This window comes from Orycteropus afer, unplaced genomic scaffold, assembly GCF_000298275.1.
Source record: "Orycteropus afer afer isolate SDZICR_OR568_19922 unplaced genomic scaffold, OryAfe1.0 scaffold00253, whole genome shotgun sequence".
Lineage (NCBI taxonomy): Eukaryota > Metazoa > Chordata > Mammalia > Tubulidentata > Orycteropodidae > Orycteropus > Orycteropus afer.
In genome coordinates, this window is record NW_006921840.1 from 2,544,825 (window position 1) to 2,562,371 (window position 17,547).

Sequence of the window (17,547 nt, forward strand, 5' to 3'; positions counted from 1 at the left end):
ATATTATATATGTCTAAAACTCTATGCTAATTTATTTTTTGAATCTTCTAATGTGCTCCAGTCAGAGCTGTCATTATTACCAATTACAATGAGGATTCAAATCATGTGGTTTCATGTTTTCATTACTCTTACTGCCAATGGTATTTGTTTTATTTTAAATTGTGATTTAGGTGAAAGTTTACAGAGCAAATTCATTTTCCATACAGCAGGTCATACACATTTTGTTTCATAACATTGAATGCAATTCCCTTAATGTAACAGCTCTCTTCCCACTTCCTCCCTGTGGTTACCTTTTCCCTGCGTCCCTTTTTGCTATGCATTCCTGCCTCTGAGCAATCTCCCTGTGCAAATGCTGCCCTTCTGCTCTCCCATGGTTGATTGTTCTAAGGAGCATATCTACCTGATGTAAATGTTCACCTTGTAGAGCTGCCAATGTTTTTATAGTCACCGATTTTGTCAAACTTTATGGTTTTTAGCTACAATATTGTGGTAATTAGTATTTGTGAACCTATAGCAATAACTTATTGAGAATGAAGTAGTAATTAAAGGAAAATGACAAAAATCAAAAAAGACTTCTGTTCAATTACTAATAATGTTGCAATTAATGTTTTAATTCAATGTAGAAAGATTTTACAAAATGACTTTGTTGTTAATATTCATATACTCTAAGAAATATTACATTTAAGCAATTTATAACTATATCACATATTATTTTACGAATAAAATAGATAATAAACATTACTAAGGATTGTACAGCATCTGGTATGGGAGGAGGTCCGTGGAGGGAGTTGACACCATGAGTTACTGCGCTGAGTAACACCAACACTAGTGACACCGCTGGCTAACTGAAAGATCAGCAGTTCTAAAGTACCAGCCACTCCTCAGGGGAAAGATGAGGCAGTCTGCTTCTGTGAAGATTTAACACCTTGGAAACCCTATGGGACAGTTCTACTCTGTCCTGTAGGGTTGCTATGAGTCTGAACCCACTTGACCGCAGTGGGTTTGGTTATTTTGGGTTTAGGGCTCCTCGCAGGTGACATCATTCATGCAACCAAGGTCATACAGCCAGTAGGTGATTGCAACAATTTGAATCCAGGTGCCTGACTCCTCTTCTGGGAGGTGTTCTCCTGCTCCTCCTCTTCACGAGAGTCCTCGACAATTGTCCCCTTGGAGTCAGGGGTCCACTGCTCAGGGACCTTTGTCCTTGTAACCTTGACACCGAGTCACAAGCTGAGTAGCCCAACTCCTCCTGGTCTCCAGTGAGTCATCAGTGTGTTTTTCTTCTTTTCTGATATTAATTGCCACAGCTGCCTGCAGGTGTTTTTTGGTCTTTAAAAAAAAAAAAAAAAAAAAAAACCAACACCTTACTAGTTCAAAGATGACTGTCCTTCTCCCCATCAGGCCCTGCTACCAGTGTCCCCCATTACACATCATTTCCAAAGTGGAAGGTTCCCTGTGTGTATTGTACGTGTACGTGGAGGAGAGAAGGAAGGCAAGATCCCCCCGCCCCTTGTCCCACCGCTCTCCTCTGCCCACCCTCCCATCCTTTCCCACCTTCGAGCTTCCTCTTCCGGCCCTCCCTGCCTCAGATGGTTGTTGTTGTTGTTAGGTATCATGGAGTCAGTTTTGCCTCACGGTGACCCCCTGTGATAGCGCAAAGGGTTTTCTTGTCTGTAATCTTTATAGAAACAAATTGCCAGCTCTTTCTCCTACAGAGTTCCTGGGTAAGTTTGAACCGCCAACCTTTCAGTTAGCAGCTGAGCACTTAACCATTGTGCCACCAGGACTCCTTTCTGCCTCAGATTACCACCGTGAACTGTGGTAATGGGTCGAGCTACCAAAGTGGGCCTCACCTTTGAAATATCCAGGTATTGCCAATGGACTACATGGTCTGTTGTTTCTAGACATGGGAAAATCGCTATTTATCAGGGCAACTATCCAAAATCACTTCCTTGGAATGAAGTCAAACCTTCTGTTCCCCATCATTCCTAACCACACAGATACATCTCCCTCCACTATATGAAAGCCATTTGAAGTCAACTTGCTTTCCCATCCCAACCCTCCAAGCATCAATATTACAGATGTTTAGTACTCCACAAAGAAGCCCTGATGGCGCAACAATTAAGCTCCTGGCAGTTCACTGAAAGGTTGGCAGTTTGAACCCACGCAGCAACTCTATGGGAGGAAGACCTGGCAATTGGCTCCCGTAAAGATTACAGCCTAGAAAACCCTACAGAGCAGTTCACCTTATCACGTGGGATCACTATGAGTCAAAATAAACCCCACCGGTCCCAACAACAACAGTACTCTATAGGCGGCCAAGGGCTTCCCTTTGGAGCACCCCCACTTAATCAGCCCGAGTTAGTACAGCTGCTGGGCATATGATGTGACTTCCAGATGCCATGCTCATCCTGCTCACTCCCCTCTGGGCCTGCTTCAAGGTGGTTCCTATAGTATGGCACCTATACCAGCACAGGTCCCACAAATCTCTCACGTCCTCATTCAGGACCTCTGGTTCTACATCTGGGTCACTTTAGCTTAGTGGTTAAATAGCATGGGCCCTGGACCAAGACTAGACCTGCTTATGAAATTCAGCTCCCACCACTTACGAGCTGTGTGGTCTTGGGCAATTGCTTAACAACTCTATGCCTTAGTTTCCTCCCTTGTAGGGTTGTTTGTAAAGCCCACCACCTGTGTGGGGGTGAGAACAAGAATTATTTGGGACACTTAAACACAGGTATCCTTCGCAGTCTAAACCCTTCCTGTTGCAAATCAGGAAAATATCTATTTGGAGGGTGAGCGATGACCTAGATGTATCTGCTCTAAGAAGAAAGGGCTGGCAATCTGCTTACATCCCTCGGAAGGAAGGTCAGGCAATCTACTTCCATAGTGATACTGCCTCAGAAACCCAAGGAGGGGTCACCATGAGTCGGATCCGACTCGACAACAGTGAGTTACAAAAATTAGCCAGGGAAAACTCTATGTATCACAACAGAATATTACCCAGTATAGTGCCAGAAGATGGGCCTCTTAGGTTGGAAGGCGCTCAGAAATACACAGTGGTCTCAACTGAAATATCCCAACGATGGTAAAGATGGTGCAGGACCGGGCACCTTTTTGTTTCCTTGTATGTGGGGTCACCAGGAGTCAGCGCTGACTCCACAGTAACCAACAACAACAGGCCCCACCTGACCCATGATCATCTGCCAAATCAGAAGCGCCTGAGGGGGCTGGGTACCAGTGTGAGCTGCTGCACTATTCTGAACCCTCAGAGGGTGGCCATGGGGCTGTCAAAGACACAAAGGCCCTCTGAGGGTTCAGAATGATCCCACCATCTGTGGAAAAACCCCTCCCAGCCCCTCCCCCACCCTCTGCAATGCTGCTGCTAAACCAAGGCTCTCCTGTCCCGCATGTATACTTCTGGGCGCATCTTTGTAATATTTATCCCAACTCAGCCTAAGGATACCTACCTTGTAGGGTTGTAGTGAGGATCAACTAACGTTTGTAAAGTACCTAATGTGGTGCTTGGCAAAGAACCAACGCTGGGCAAGCGGAAGCTTACTGCCCCCCCCCCCCGGATATGCGCTCCTAGGTGAAAGGGTCTTCGACAGCTATTTCTTTTGTACCTCCTCCAAGGGCCTAGCACAAGGCTCTATCCAGAGCCAGCATCGAAATCCTGTGTGCTAGCCCACTACCAGTGTGAAGGTGTTCTTGTTCACTGAAAGGAGCCTGGCGACTCAAGCTGTTTGCAATTGGCTCCAAACGTAAAAGTTCGAACCCACCAGCTGCACCTCAGCGGAAAGGTCTGGCTCTGTTTCCCTAAGATTACAGCCCAGAAAACCCTACAGAGAACTTTATTCTGTCACACATGCAGTTACCCTGAGTCCAATCGACTTGAGCCACGAGTTTGGTTTTTTGTTTGTTCACTGAACTACTGACCTGGCTCACTTCTTTAGTCCAAGGCTCTGTGTACCTGGAACACAGCCTATAAAATGCAAATGTGTTGCCCTGAAGGGGAAATCCATTAAAGGTGTTTAGGGCCTATTAGCCAGTTGGGGCTTGACCTAATTGGGACTCAGGCCAGGGTAACCTGAAGGGAGAGAAAACTTTGGGGAAGGCAAGTCCGGATGCGGGAGCCCTAGACCCCCAGGGCGGGAGCTGCTGGCCAGAGGAGCCAGATTTTAAAAGGAGTTAAAAGAATGGCACTGAAAACGCTGTCTCTCTTCTGCCCTGGGGGCCAGCAGAGCAGGCTGCCCGCCTCTCTCTATTTCTCTCCAAGATCCCTTCGCCACCCCTCGCTGCCTTTTCCCAGGCCCCGGCGAGGCCACCGCGCCCGCCCAACGCCAGGTTTTGCTGGCTGCCTTTGAAGGCTCTGCGGTTAGTGTGTGAGCTCTGCTCGCTGCAAACAGGAAGCTGTGCACATCCTCTGTGCCCAGCCAGGACCTACGCGCAGCGGCGGAGGCATGGAAAGTTCTGCTAGCTCCGCCCTCCCCTGGCAGCTCCCTCGACCCGAGCCCAGGGTGTCCTGAGCCCCTGCAGCCGCGTCCCCCACCCAGTACCCCGCCGGACTTCCCGCCCGCCCCTGCACACAGCAAGCCCCACCGGCCTGATGGGCCACAAACGCGGTCTGGGTTCCTTAGTCGGTTACAACGTACGCACGTGGCCCTGGGAGCGCTGGGAGGGACTGGCTGAGAGGCAAGCGCAGGCCAGTAGGGAAGCGATTTGGGGGCGCGGAATCTTTTGTATTGAATCCACCTGGCAGGCCGAGGGGAGCCACGGAAGTGCGGTTTCAGTTAGGAGGAGAAGGGGCTCCTCTTTCTTGAGCTCACCCCAAGGGAAGGGTGGTGGGAGGGCTTGGGACAGGGGCAGGGGAGGAGGTCATGGAAACATCTTGGGAACAGGAGGACTTTCCCAGGATTTCACGAGTGCCACCGAAGCAAAGCCTTAAAGAAGTGCATATCTTTTACTCCAGCAATATTTCCTGTGTGGAAATTTATCCTGAGGGAAACAGTTTGTGTGTGAATTTTTTCCTTAAAGATGTTCAATGAATAGTGAAGACGAAGAAGAAGCCAGTCAAAGTTCATCAGTAAGGACCAGGAATCCATGAGTGGTTCAAATGGTTAGACGCTGCACTACTTACTAATACTGTCCAAGCCACCCAGAGGTGCCTGAGAAGTAAGGCCTGGCGACCTACTTCCGGAAGGCCACAGCCTTGAAAACCCTGTGGAGTACAGCTCTACTCAGCACACATGGGGTTGCCATGAGTCGGAATCCACTGGCAACTAACAACAGCCCACACTGTGGGATGACCAGCAGCCATTACAAATCATGCAGTTGAAGAATGTTTCAGAACATGGGAAAATCTTAATGATACTGTGTACAGTGTGAAAATCAGGTACAAACACAGCTCATGCAGTATGCTTTTCTTATGAAAAAACAAACTTCTAAAGCATCTTGGTGGTTGTTGTCATTGTTAGTTGCCATGAAGTCGGATTAGACTCTCAGTGACCTTGTATCCAACAGAAAATGTTGCCTGGTTCTGCACCATCTTCATGATGTTGGTGTTCTCCAGTCCATTGCTGAGGCCACTGTGCTAGAGCACCTTCCAACCTAAGGGGCTCATCTACCAGCACGGTATCAGGCAACACACCATTGTGATCCATAGGGTTTTCACGGGCTAATTTTCAGAAGTAGATCATCAAGTTTAAAATCAGGAAAGGAGTGTGTCAGAGTTGTATCCTTTCCCCATACTTATTCAATCTGTATGCTGAGCAAATAATCCAAGAAGCTAGACTATAGAAGAATGAAGCATCAGGATTGGAGGAAGACTCATTAAAAATCTGCGATATGCAGACGACACAACCTTGCTTGCTGAAAGTGAAGAAGACTTGAAGCATTTACTGATGAACATCAAAGATTACAGTCTTCAGTATGGATTATACCTCAGCATAAAGAAAACAAAAATCCTCACAACCAGACCAGTAAGCAACATCACGATACATGGAGAAAAGATTGACGTTGTCAAAGATTTCCTATTACTTAGATTCACAATCAACACCCATGGAAGCAGCAGTCAAGAAATCAAACATAGTGCACTGGGAAAATCTGTTGCAAAAGACTTCTTTAAAGTGTTAAAAAGCAAAGATGTTGCTTTGAGAACTAAGGTGCACATGACCCAAGCCATGGTGTTTTCATTTGCCTCATATACATGTGAAAGCTAGACAATGAATAAAGAAGACCAAAGAAGAAATAATGTCTTGGAATTATGGTGTTGAGAAAGAATATTACATACACCATGGACTGCTAGAAGAATAACCAATTGGTCCTGGAAGAAGTACAGTCAGAATGCTCCTTAGAAGGGAGGAGAGTGAGCTTCATCTCATGTACTTTGGGTATGTTATAAGGAGGGACCAGTGCCTGGAGAAGGACATCACGCTTGTCAAAGTAGAAGGTCAGCCGAAAAGGGGAAGACCCTCAGTGAGATGGACTGGCACAGTGGCTGCAACAACGGACTCCAACATAGCTGATGGCACAGTTCGGGACAGCACTTCATTCTGTTGTGCACAGGGTCGACGTGAGGCAGAACTGACTCCACTGCCTCTAAGAACAAGGTCACTGAGCCTTTTTTCCTAGCTTGTCTAAGTCTGGAAGCTCTGCTGAAACCTGTCCACAGCGGGTGACCCTGCTGGTATCTAAAATACTACTGGCATAGCTTCAAGCATAATAGCCACGTGCAAGCCACCACAGGATGACAAACTGACAGACAGGTGATGGAAAGCAGCTTTCTTGAAGTATAATTGGCAGACAATAAACTATATATTTTTAAGGCAGCCAATGTAAGTTTTGACATATACATACACGCATGAAACCATTAGCACAATCAAGATAGTGAACACATCCATCATCCCCCAAATTTCCTTGTGCGCTTTTATGATCTCTCCATCTTGCTTCTCCCCACCCACTCTCTACCACTGGTCTGCTCTCCATGCAATATAATTTTTGTGGAAAAAAAATTACATAGACAGATGCTTAAAACAGAAGGTGATTTGCCAAAAAAAATATGGAAGAAAATTTTGGAGAATTTTTTTCGTTTTCTTCTTTGAAAAATCTGTGTTTGCTTAATTGTGTACCATGAATATGAATTACTTCTTAAATAAGTCTTTATGTTATAAAAATATATGCCACAGATAATCCACAAAGACAAAGTGAACAATCAAAATGTACTATGTAAGCACTCAATAAATGCCTGTTGAATGGGATATTTGCTGATGGTGTGGCACTGCCTGCAAACACTTTTCAGTCGTTGTGGTGATAGCTGTGATGGTGATGTATGTGTGATGACTGAGGGCTGTAGATGGTAAAGGTGACTGCTATAGTGAAGAAGGCTGTAGGTGTGTTAATGCAATGGGATGACTGCAATGATGATGGCTGTAGGACAATGGCTGAGAGGTTATGGCTGTAGTGACAATGGCCACAGTGATGATATCTGAGAAGTGATGGTTGTAGGAGTAATGACTGTAGGAGTAAGGATTTTAAGGGTAAAAGCATCAGTGGGGGTACTTGACTATAGTGATAGTGTCCATAAGGGTGATGGCTGTCAGGGTGATGGTTATAGGGGCTACGGCTGTAAGGGTGATGGCTGAAGAGTGTTGACAGTAGGGATGTTGCTCTAGTGCTGATAGCTGTAGGTGTACTAAGGGCAGTGGGGATGACTGCAGTGACAATGGTTGTAGGGGTGATGTGATGGTTGTAGGGGTAATATGATGGTTGCACGGGTAATGGTAGCAGTGGTAATGGTTGTAGATGTTTTGACAGTAGGAATGACAGATGAGGGGTGTTAACAGTAGGGGTGATTACCCTAATGCTGATGGCTGATGTATACTTATGGCAGTGAAAATGGCTGCAGAGATGATGGGTGTAGGGGTGATGGCCATAGGAGTGAAGGTAGCAGGGGTGGTGATTGTTGTAGGGGAAATGACTGTATGGATGATGACTGTAGAGGTGATGGTAGTGGTAGTGATGGCACTGGTTGTGATGTGATGGCAGTGATAATCTTGGTGATGCAAGGTGACCAGAAGCATTGACTCAACAGAGAGAAAAATGGCCCAACTTCTGGTGTCTGGATTCTGGTCAGTGAGATAAAAGGGCTGAGTAGGCCATATAAATCGAGTAGATAGTGGCCACCTCCAGGGAGTTGGAGCAGAAGGACTGGTGATGACTGACATGAGGCAGCAAGGTAGGGACTTTTCTCTGATTGTTCAACCCAAGAGCCGTCTTCATCAGAATCTCTGGAGACTGAAGCTAGGACTTCCTTCCTCCCCAGGGGCCAGCAGGGGCTGCGATTGCTGTAAGAGCAGGTCACGTGGCAAGGCTTCCTGTATGCCGCTGCTGCCGAGTGGCAGCCAGAGGTTTGGTCCATGCCATACCCCTTGGACGGTGCTGGCCAGCCTGAGCAAGAGGCCTGTGCATCTTGACACATAGGAGAGTAGGGACGGAGTCTCACTTGGACAGAGGACCATGTTGCGCCGCAAGCCCTCCAACGCCAGCGAGAAGGAGCCCACGCAGAAGCGGAAGGTGAGGAGCATCTGTGGGACCTCACTTCTCCCTTCCCCCCTCTGATCTCTCAACCCCATGCCCTCCAGGACTCAGACATGGGCAGAGTCAAAGGCCAGATGTCGAGTCTGAAGGTGAGGGCCATTCTCCCAGAGGGCAATGGGTTAAGGGCCCAAAGATACTAGAGTAACAGAAGTCCAGAAGAGACTAAAAATTCTAGAGTAACAGAGTCATAAAAGAGACTCTTAAAAAGTCTGGAGTTAGAAAATTGACCCTAAAAGGTCACTATGAGTTGGAATCAACTCAATGGCTTGGTTTGATGATGGAATAGAGACCTAAAATGAAAAGCTGGAATCCTAGACTAGAATTCAAGAATTTCCTAGTAGAGTTTTCAAGTTGAATTCTGAGACCGTGTTTCATTCTCTCACCCCTCTACCGATCCATTGCCGCTTCTGCCAGAGCTTGGCCATCTCATTCAAAGGGCTCCATTGGGCCAACCATCTTGGAACCATGATGTTCCCAGGCCCTTACCCTTTAGCCATGGCCCAGACCCTCCCCACTCAACTCAGCTCTGTTGCCCCTCCCCAGCATCCCTACTGGAGAGGTAGGCACCCCAGCTTGCTGGCCCGAGGTGATTTCCAGATTCAAGAAAAGGGCCTCCCAAGCTGCAGCAGGATGCAGGGGGCATAAAGGTTCTTCCCAGGTAGGGAGAAGTTGTTTGCCAAGAATGAGAAATGAGGCCAGTGAGAGAGTGAGTAGGAGTGAAGGCTGAGGTGGGGAAGTTCAGTGAGGCTATTTTAAAGGCCAAGGAAAAACAAGCAATTGTTGTAGAGAGCTCAGGTATCTTCTTCCTGGGGCAGAGGCCAGACTAGAAGATTCCTTGAAGGCTCTGCCAAAGCCAGAATTCCTAGACTTAATTGTTTGATTTGATTCTAGGATTCTCCCAGGTAATCAGCAAGTACATCCTGCATGTCCAGTAAGATTCTCGAACCATACCAAAGCAGGCCTAAACCAAGTCCAAGAGGCCTAGCCAAGGCCAGGGTCTGGGGGCCTCCAGGCCCTGACTGTTCCCTACCAATTTCCCCTGGAGCTCAGTCCAGGCCCCCTGTAAGGGATCCCCCTTGTCAGGGCAACAGCTCCCAGGCAGAGGCAGAGACAGCTGAGAGGCTGAGCCCGGGGCACTGGAGTGTACATCCTGTCCCCTTTCAGGGCTTGAGGTGGCTGCCATTTCCGGCTGTACTCTCCTCACCCCAGCTGCTTCTCTAAGGTTGCAGCTGAGGTGGGTATGGGTGAGATTCATGAATCTTCACACAAGCTCTGTCACCCCTTCCCAGAGCTAGGCTCAGCAGGCCTGCCATTGGCTGCCACTCCTCCGCAAGTGGAGCCACTTCCCCTTGCTCTCCGGCTGGTGGGGGTGGGAAGTAAAGACTGCTCTGGACACTTCTGGGCCCCAAACCACAGGGGGGCTAAGCTGGAGGAAAGAATATGTGAAAGAACTGACACTTTGACACTGGGACCTGGTGCCACCTCAGGTGGAGGTGCCCAGGAACACACAGAAGCCAGAAGTCCCCTTCTTCTTTCCCGACATCAATGAATTACCCAGATGCTGTGTTTGGAAGGTGGGTCTCTGGGGTTTCCCCCAGACCTTTCCCAGGAGCAAGCAGGCCCTCGTTGTATTCTGAGTTCCATGTTCTATAGGGGAGAGTAACCCAGGCAAACCCCACACCACCTCATCCCACTCTTGCCAGAGCCAGGATAGGTTACCTCAGGGACAGATTACCCAATAAGCAAGGTAAGCAAAGGCATACTTGTACTTACTTGCTAATCTGTCATGAACAATGTGACATGGGTCTCACATCTTTGATGTGGTGAAAACATGCGAAACTGTTCACTACGGATTAGTAAGTAAGCACAAGTTAGCCTGTGCTTACCTTGCTTACTGGGTACTCCGTTCCCATCAGGGATTGTAAATTTGAAAAGAGGCTTTGATTCTGTAGGAAGGTGCTGTGGGTTTGGGAGAAAGACAGATGCCAGCCATACCTAGAAGCAGAATCTTTGAGGTGGTGAAAGAAATTTGAAATTGTTCACTACAGATTAGTACGTAAACACAAGTAAGCCTGTGTTTACATTGCTTATTGGGTAATCTGACACTGGCTTGCCTCCACATACTCTCAAAACCTCATGCTGTAGAGATTCCCTTAGCCTGAGTGACCTTCCGGACAGCCAAGCAGAGGCAAGAGCAGGACCTCCAGGATGCTGGGGTTGGAATGGGACACCTACTCTAAATCAGGAAGGACTGGGACATCTCAGGGCAGGGGACATGCCTCTTGGCTGATTTTTGGAGACATTTTGCGTCCTTCAAGTTCTCTCTCTAGCTGAGATTTGGTAAGGTGGAAAAAAGCATCTTTCTAGGCCCGGAGCCAGCAGGCCTACCCCCGTCATGGCTTGCAGGGATGACCTTGAGCCAGTCCCTTCTCCTCAGAGGCTGAGGTGATGTTGGGAGGGGAAACACACAGGCAAGGGAAGCCTCTCTCTCTTGCCCAATGGAGAATGTACTGGGCAGGAGGCAAGAAAGCTGAGCTGGAACCCTGCTTCTACCACTTTCTGGAAAGCTGTGGAACCTTGGACAGTTCATTTATCTTCTTCAGGTTTCAGTTTCCTCATCTCTGAAAAGAGGGCTTGCTCCTGGTCTGTTCACCCCAGGACAACAAATGGTTCTCCTGGGACAACAAATGTGGGAGGACTTTGTGGCCTGCATCATACCTACATAAGGAGGAGCATGCTGTTGGTTCCGCAGGGCTGGGAGCGCACTGCAGCGAGGAACGAGCCATGGTTCTAGCCCTGAAGCTGAGAAAACAAGACCTAATAGCACTAAGAGCCTCACTGAGCAAGTGCTCCTCAGGAGTCAGGCCCTAGGCTGTGCACATTGTCCACCTAAGAGGCTTGTTGATTCCTCATGGCACCTGAGGTCAGGGCAAATATTGGTATTATTCTTATTTTTTGCCTGGGGTTCAGAGAGTTGAACTGACTTGCCCAAGATCACACAGCTAATAAGCTACAGAGCAGGGATTCATGCCAAGATTTGTCTGATTCCAGGGTCTTAATCTTTTCTCTCTTCAACTCTCTTATCTCCCCCACTGATCTCAAAAGCTCTAGAAGAATCTGAGGAGCATAAAAGACTCAACTCATCAGTGGGAGAGCTCCGTAGGGCAGACTCAGATGCATTGAATGAGTGATCTTCCAGACAGCCCAGCAGAGGTGGGAGCCGGCCCTCCAGGATGGTGGAGTCCAGATGGGGCACCTATTTGTGGTTCATGGAGGATTAGGGATGCCTCAGGATCAGGGAGACACACTCCTCAGATGCTCTTTGGAGACATTTTGCCTCCTTCAAGTTCTTTCTATACTCACTTTGATCTGATTTCCCCAAAATGCTAGTGTTGAGGTGTAGCAAAGTCAAGGAATTTGTCCTGGAACTTGGTTCCCTTAAGGATGGTCCTAACCCACCTTGGCACCACACCCCAGATCTCCCACCAGGGGAAATGGAGAGGAACGCAGGCTTCCCATTTCGGTGCTCCTTGCAGTCACTTCTAGTTTCTATTATTTTATTTTCATTTCCAGAGTGGATTCATTTATTTTTTAGGTACAAATGGATTATCTTTTAAAATGTATATAGTAGTGTGAATTTCTGAAAATTAATGCAATTTCCTGGATTATCTGCTTTAACCCTTTCGTGAAGAGCCTCAATGTTGCACATGTCAACCATACCAGAAAAGGCCTCTGGAAAGAACCATCTGGCCCCACACGCAAAAAACGAGACTTCCTTATTCTTTCTGAGTTTACTGAGATAACCAACACTATTTCTCCTATTTTACATCAGATATCAAGTCCAAAGTAGTAATCCTAACAGGGAAGAGGCTAGCTCTAATTTTCACTTTTCATCTACTGCTCCCATGTGACAGAACAAATTGTATTAAACTCAGCAATGTGAACTAGCCATACACATGCCAAATATTGCATCTAATGAATTATTTGAGATAAACAATACAGAAAGTAAGTTGATGATCTGAATTAAAAGTTCCAAGTCTTAAGTCTCTAATTTTCTAGAACAACCAAGTAGAAAAAGCAAAAATATCAAAAACTCTAAGCATTATTTTTCATACCCTAAAACTATGAAATAAAGTCTATATAAATAAAAGTACTTCAATCAAGAAGTACTCCTCTTGCCCCTATCTCCCCCATTCCCACCACACTACTTCCTCTGTGGTTCCCTTCCTACAGCACCCTCCAGCCACAACACACACCCCACCACATGCACTTAGTCTTGTCAGTAGCTCCCCGTTGCCCACAGGGTAAGGCTCAAGGTTTTTGGTATGGGCAGCACAGGCCTTTATAGCCTGGTTCCTGCTCATCTTTTCTGCTCCACCTCCCACCACCCAACTCTCACTCTTGTTCAGACCCTTTCCCACTCTACCAGGAGGAACCCTGGTTCCCCTTCGGGGCCCAGTGCCAATGTGCCTCCTCCATGAAACCCTCCTGGGCCCCTCCTCCTCCATGGTCTCTCTTGCTCTTCTTGTAGCTCTATTCAAACATCAGCCACAGTCAGCACCGCACTCAACCCACTTCTATACTGGTGGGCTACTTCTTGAGCTCTGAGGGGGCGTGGGTACAGCAACATGCACAGGCTTCCGGAAACACAGAGCTGGGCTCGGACCCCTGCTCTTCCTGCTGCTATCTGCGGATCATTTCTCTGAGAATCAGTCTTCTCAGCTATGAGGTGGGAACGGAACAGGGCCTGTGGCGAGGTTGGGTGAGAGGGTGCACCCTGAGGCACTTAGCAGGGTGCCAGGCACAGGGGAGGTGTTTAACCTCTTGTATGTGTCGTGTTGTTGTTAGGTGCCGTTGAGTCAGCTCTGACTCACAGAGACCCCATGTACAACAGAACGAAATACTGCCAGGACCTGTGCCAGCCTCACAATCCCTGCTATACGTGAGCCCAGCGTGGCAGCCACTGTGTCAATCCATCTCATTGAGGGCCTTCCCCCTTTTCACTGACCCTCCACTTTACCAAGCATGACATCCTTCTCCAGGGAACGGTCCCTTCTGACAACATGACCAAAATAGGTGAGACAAAGTCTAGCCATTCTCTCTTCCAAGGTGCATTCCGGCTGCACTTCTTGCAGGACAGATTTGTTAGTTCTCTTGGCAGTCCACGATACCTTCAGCATCTTCGCCAGCACCGCACCTCAAAAGCATTGACTCTTCTTCCATCTTCCTTGTTCATTGTCCAGTTTTAACATTCATATGAGGTGATAAAAAATACCATAGCTTGGGTCAGTCACACCTTAGTCTTCAAAATGACATCTTTGCTCTTTAACACTTTAAAGAGGTCCCTTGCAAGAGATTTGCCCAATGTAACTTTTTTTGACATCTGATTTCTTGACCTCTGCTTCCATAGATTCCTAGGGCCGCCATAAAAAGAGCCACAGATTGGGAGGCTTAAAACAAAAGAAATGTGTTCTCTCACAGTTCTGGAGGCTAGAAGCCCAAATTTGGGTTGCCAGCAGGGCCATCCTCTCTCCGAAGGCTCTAAGGAATGACCCTTCCTTGCCTCTTTCAGCTTCTGGTAGTCTCAGGCCTTCTTTGGTTTATGGCAGCATAATTCCAGCCTCCGCCTCTGTCTTCACATGGCCATCTTCCTCTGCATCTGTCTGTCTGTGTCTCTTCTTTTAGTATAAGAAGGCCAGTTATATTGGAGAAGGGCCCACCTTACTCCAGTCTGACCGCATGTTAACTAATTATATCTTCAAAAACCCTATTTCCAAATAAGATCACGTTTACAGGTACTGGAGGTTAAGACTTCAACATAACTTGTGTGTGTGTGTGTGTGTGTGTGTGATAAAATATATATAATATAAAACTTGCCATTTTAACCATTTTTTAGTGTTCCATTCAATGCCATTAATTCTATTCACAATGTTGTGCAACTATCAGTTTCTATTATTGAACACATCTTTTGGGGGAGACACAAATCAACCCTTAATAGCCCTCGTTTCTGGATTCCTCCCCACACACAGGCCAGTGTCTGGCACCTAGGGGGTGCTCGGTTTATGACTGTTACACTGATGGAGCTGAGAGGGCAATTGGGGAGACACCTGAAAGAGTCAGGATTGCTTATGAGGCAAGGGAAGAGGGTGCCAACTGTGCAGTGGGAGGTTCGAGGGGCTGTGAGGGGAGGGTAATGCCTTTTAAACTGGATTCAAACAATCTTTTTTAGACCCAATATTTGTATATAGTACATATAGGTTTGTGTGTGTGTGTGAGTGTGTATGTGCCTGGGTAGCGCACTTAAGTACTAGCCAAAAGCTTGGCTGTTCAAGCTCACCAAAAGGGGCCTCAGAAGACAGTCCCAGCAAAAAGTCACAGACTTGAAAACCCTATGAAGCAGTTCTACTCTGCGCCCATGGAGGCGCCATGAGCTGGAATTGACTGGACAGCAACAAAGAAGAATAGATGACATTTGCCATCTCAACATTTTTTACATGTATAATTCAGTGGTTACTTTTTCTTGAAGTATAACATACTTCCAGAGAAGTGTACATATTGGAAGTGTACCACTCGATGAATTGCCATAAAGTGGAAACGCCCACGTAGCAGTTCTCCAATCAAGAAACAGAACCCTTCCAGAGCTCCAGAAGCTGCCGAGATGCCCTCTGCCAGTTAGTACGTGGACCTTACCCCAAGAGTAGCTACTGTCCTGACTTCTAACAGCACACATTCATTTTGCCACTTCTTAAATTTTACATACATGGAACCACTATGTGGTTCCATAGTCTATTGCTCTTTTTTGGCTGGCACCTTTCGCTCTACATCCTATTGGTGAGCCTCATCTGTATTATTGGGGATGGTTGTACTAATCTCATTGCTGTGTCTTGTTCTCTTATATGGCTATACCACAATTACTTTATCCATTATACAGCTGATGGGCATCTGGGTTGTTTTCAGTTAAACTGGATTTTGAAGGAAGGGAGAAACTATGGTTGACAGAGAGAAGGGCAGAATGTTCTAGGTGGTGAAATGCCCTGGTACGAGCCTGGAGGGGGGTCATATGAAAGGCTAAGTGTAAATTCACATTTGACAACTCTTCTAAGCATTCTATGAGCACCTAATCATTTCATAATCACAGCAGACCTATGAGGTTGGTGTTACTGCCTTTGTTTTACTGATGAGGAAACAGAACCAGAGACATTAAGTAACTTACTCAAGTTTACACAGCTAGTAAATGGCACAACCAAGATTTGAACTCTTGCCATTTGAAACCAAGTGAAGAAACTGGAGGCTCAGAGGGGTTAGGTAATTCACCTAAGGCCACACATCCGAGGGCTGAACTCTGCAGTGTCTGATGCCAGAACTGTAGCTCTATCCAATAAGCCCACATTCTCCCCCTTAGAACTTGGAAGAGGGTCCAACAACTTCCTGATCCCCATGAAGCCCTCATCCCAAAGGGATGACAGTCAGAAACAAAAAGAGGCTCAAGAATTTCAACCTGTCTTTGGATGGGGTCAGTTTAGGTCAGTGAAAGGCACTCAGGACATCTAGGGATGCCCCTGCGTTTGGAAGTAGACCCACAAAGGGCCACCCTGATTGTCCCCTACCCTTAGTCACTCAAAGAACCTTTAGTCCTTTCCATCTCCCAGGGCTGAGGAGCAGCCAGCTGGGCCCAAGCCCCAACATCATCACCATAGCTCCCTTGGATTACCCCCTCCTGCTTTGTGGGAAAGCTGGTACTGAGGGGCCCCAAAACAGGAACCTGAGAGCTAAAGGCCACTCCTCCCAGTCCCCAGACTGCAGATTAATGACAGGAAAAGGCCAAGGGAAAGAGCTGCAATTAGAGGGTAGCCAGGCGGAGAATTTACTCTTCCCCAACAAAGCTTACTTCTGGCCCCATGCCAGTCCTCCAGCTTGCTTTCCAGGCTCATTCATCCCTGGGGCTTCGAGGCCGATTCCCAGCCTCCTGTTCTGCAGAGCAGGCTGAGGGCTGGTGGAGGGAAGGCCACAATAAGCCCCATCAGTCTATAAATAGCAGCCCAGCTTGCCCTCCTTGGACCCAGGCCAATCCAGCGTCCACCCTTTCTCTGTTCCCTCTTTTCCATGCACTAAGAGCAGGAAGTTATCCAGGCAGCTGCATCCTAGCTATACAAGAGGAGGAAATAAGTGGAAGGTGGAGGAGAGAAGGGGAAAGAAAGGGAGAGAGAGAGGAAAGACCAGTGGGAGGAGAAAACCAAGCAAGGATGATGGAGGAGATGCATGGGAACCAGGACTGTCACCCCACAGTCAGGCTTTTCTCTTTCTACCCCTACTCACAGCGCCCTTTCCCAGCCCCTCACTGTACTCCACAAGAGGCTTTCTGACTGAGGCCACAGATGCCCCACCCATGAGGTCCTTATGGTGGTAGTGTCTGATTGGCCTGACCACTAGCCTAGTTTCTGGTCAACTATCTTACTGGTCTAGGAACTTGTGGCCCCAGATTGCTGGCTTGGTTTTGGTATAGACCCACCAAGAGTGCTGAACTGCTACACTGCAGTCCACAGGAGTTGGGGCCAATTGTTTGCGTGTTGGGAGCAGAGTGGCAGGTGATATCGAGAGGGGCTTTTCACTGGACCCTCTCTCCTTTAATAGGAAAGAGGATGTGAAACTTTCAGCTTTGTGTGTGTTTGGGGCTATAGTTCCTTAAGCCCTTATCTAGGTTGTCTGCAGTCTATCTGTCTGGCCATCTGTGAACCTTGGTTCCTGTGTGTATCTTCTGGTCTTGACTGTTTATCTTGATACAGATTCAGCCTCAACTTCTGATGTCTAAAGCCTGCCCTCCTTACCTGCCTAGCCCCGGTTTCTGGCTGCCATCTTGGCATGTGCATGAATATACAGTTAAGAATGCTCATTTCCTGAAAACAGTATCATCAACACAAACAATCAGTCATGCTCAGAAGTCCAAACACA

General features: G+C 47.4%; 1 protein-coding gene across 1 annotated transcript in view; it reads left to right on the forward strand.

The window, feature by feature from the left end:
- Nucleotides 1–8,517: 8,517 nt before the first annotated feature.
- SASH3 (SAM and SH3 domain containing 3) overlaps nucleotides 8,518–17,547 on the forward strand; it is a 17,575-nt gene continuing 8,545 nt past the window's right edge. Inside the window, exon 1 of the mRNA XM_007949753.2 lies at nucleotides 8,518–8,574. Coding sequence (XP_007947944.1) covers nucleotides 8,518–8,574 — 57 coding nt within the window. The remainder of the gene's footprint in view (nucleotides 8,575–17,547) is intronic.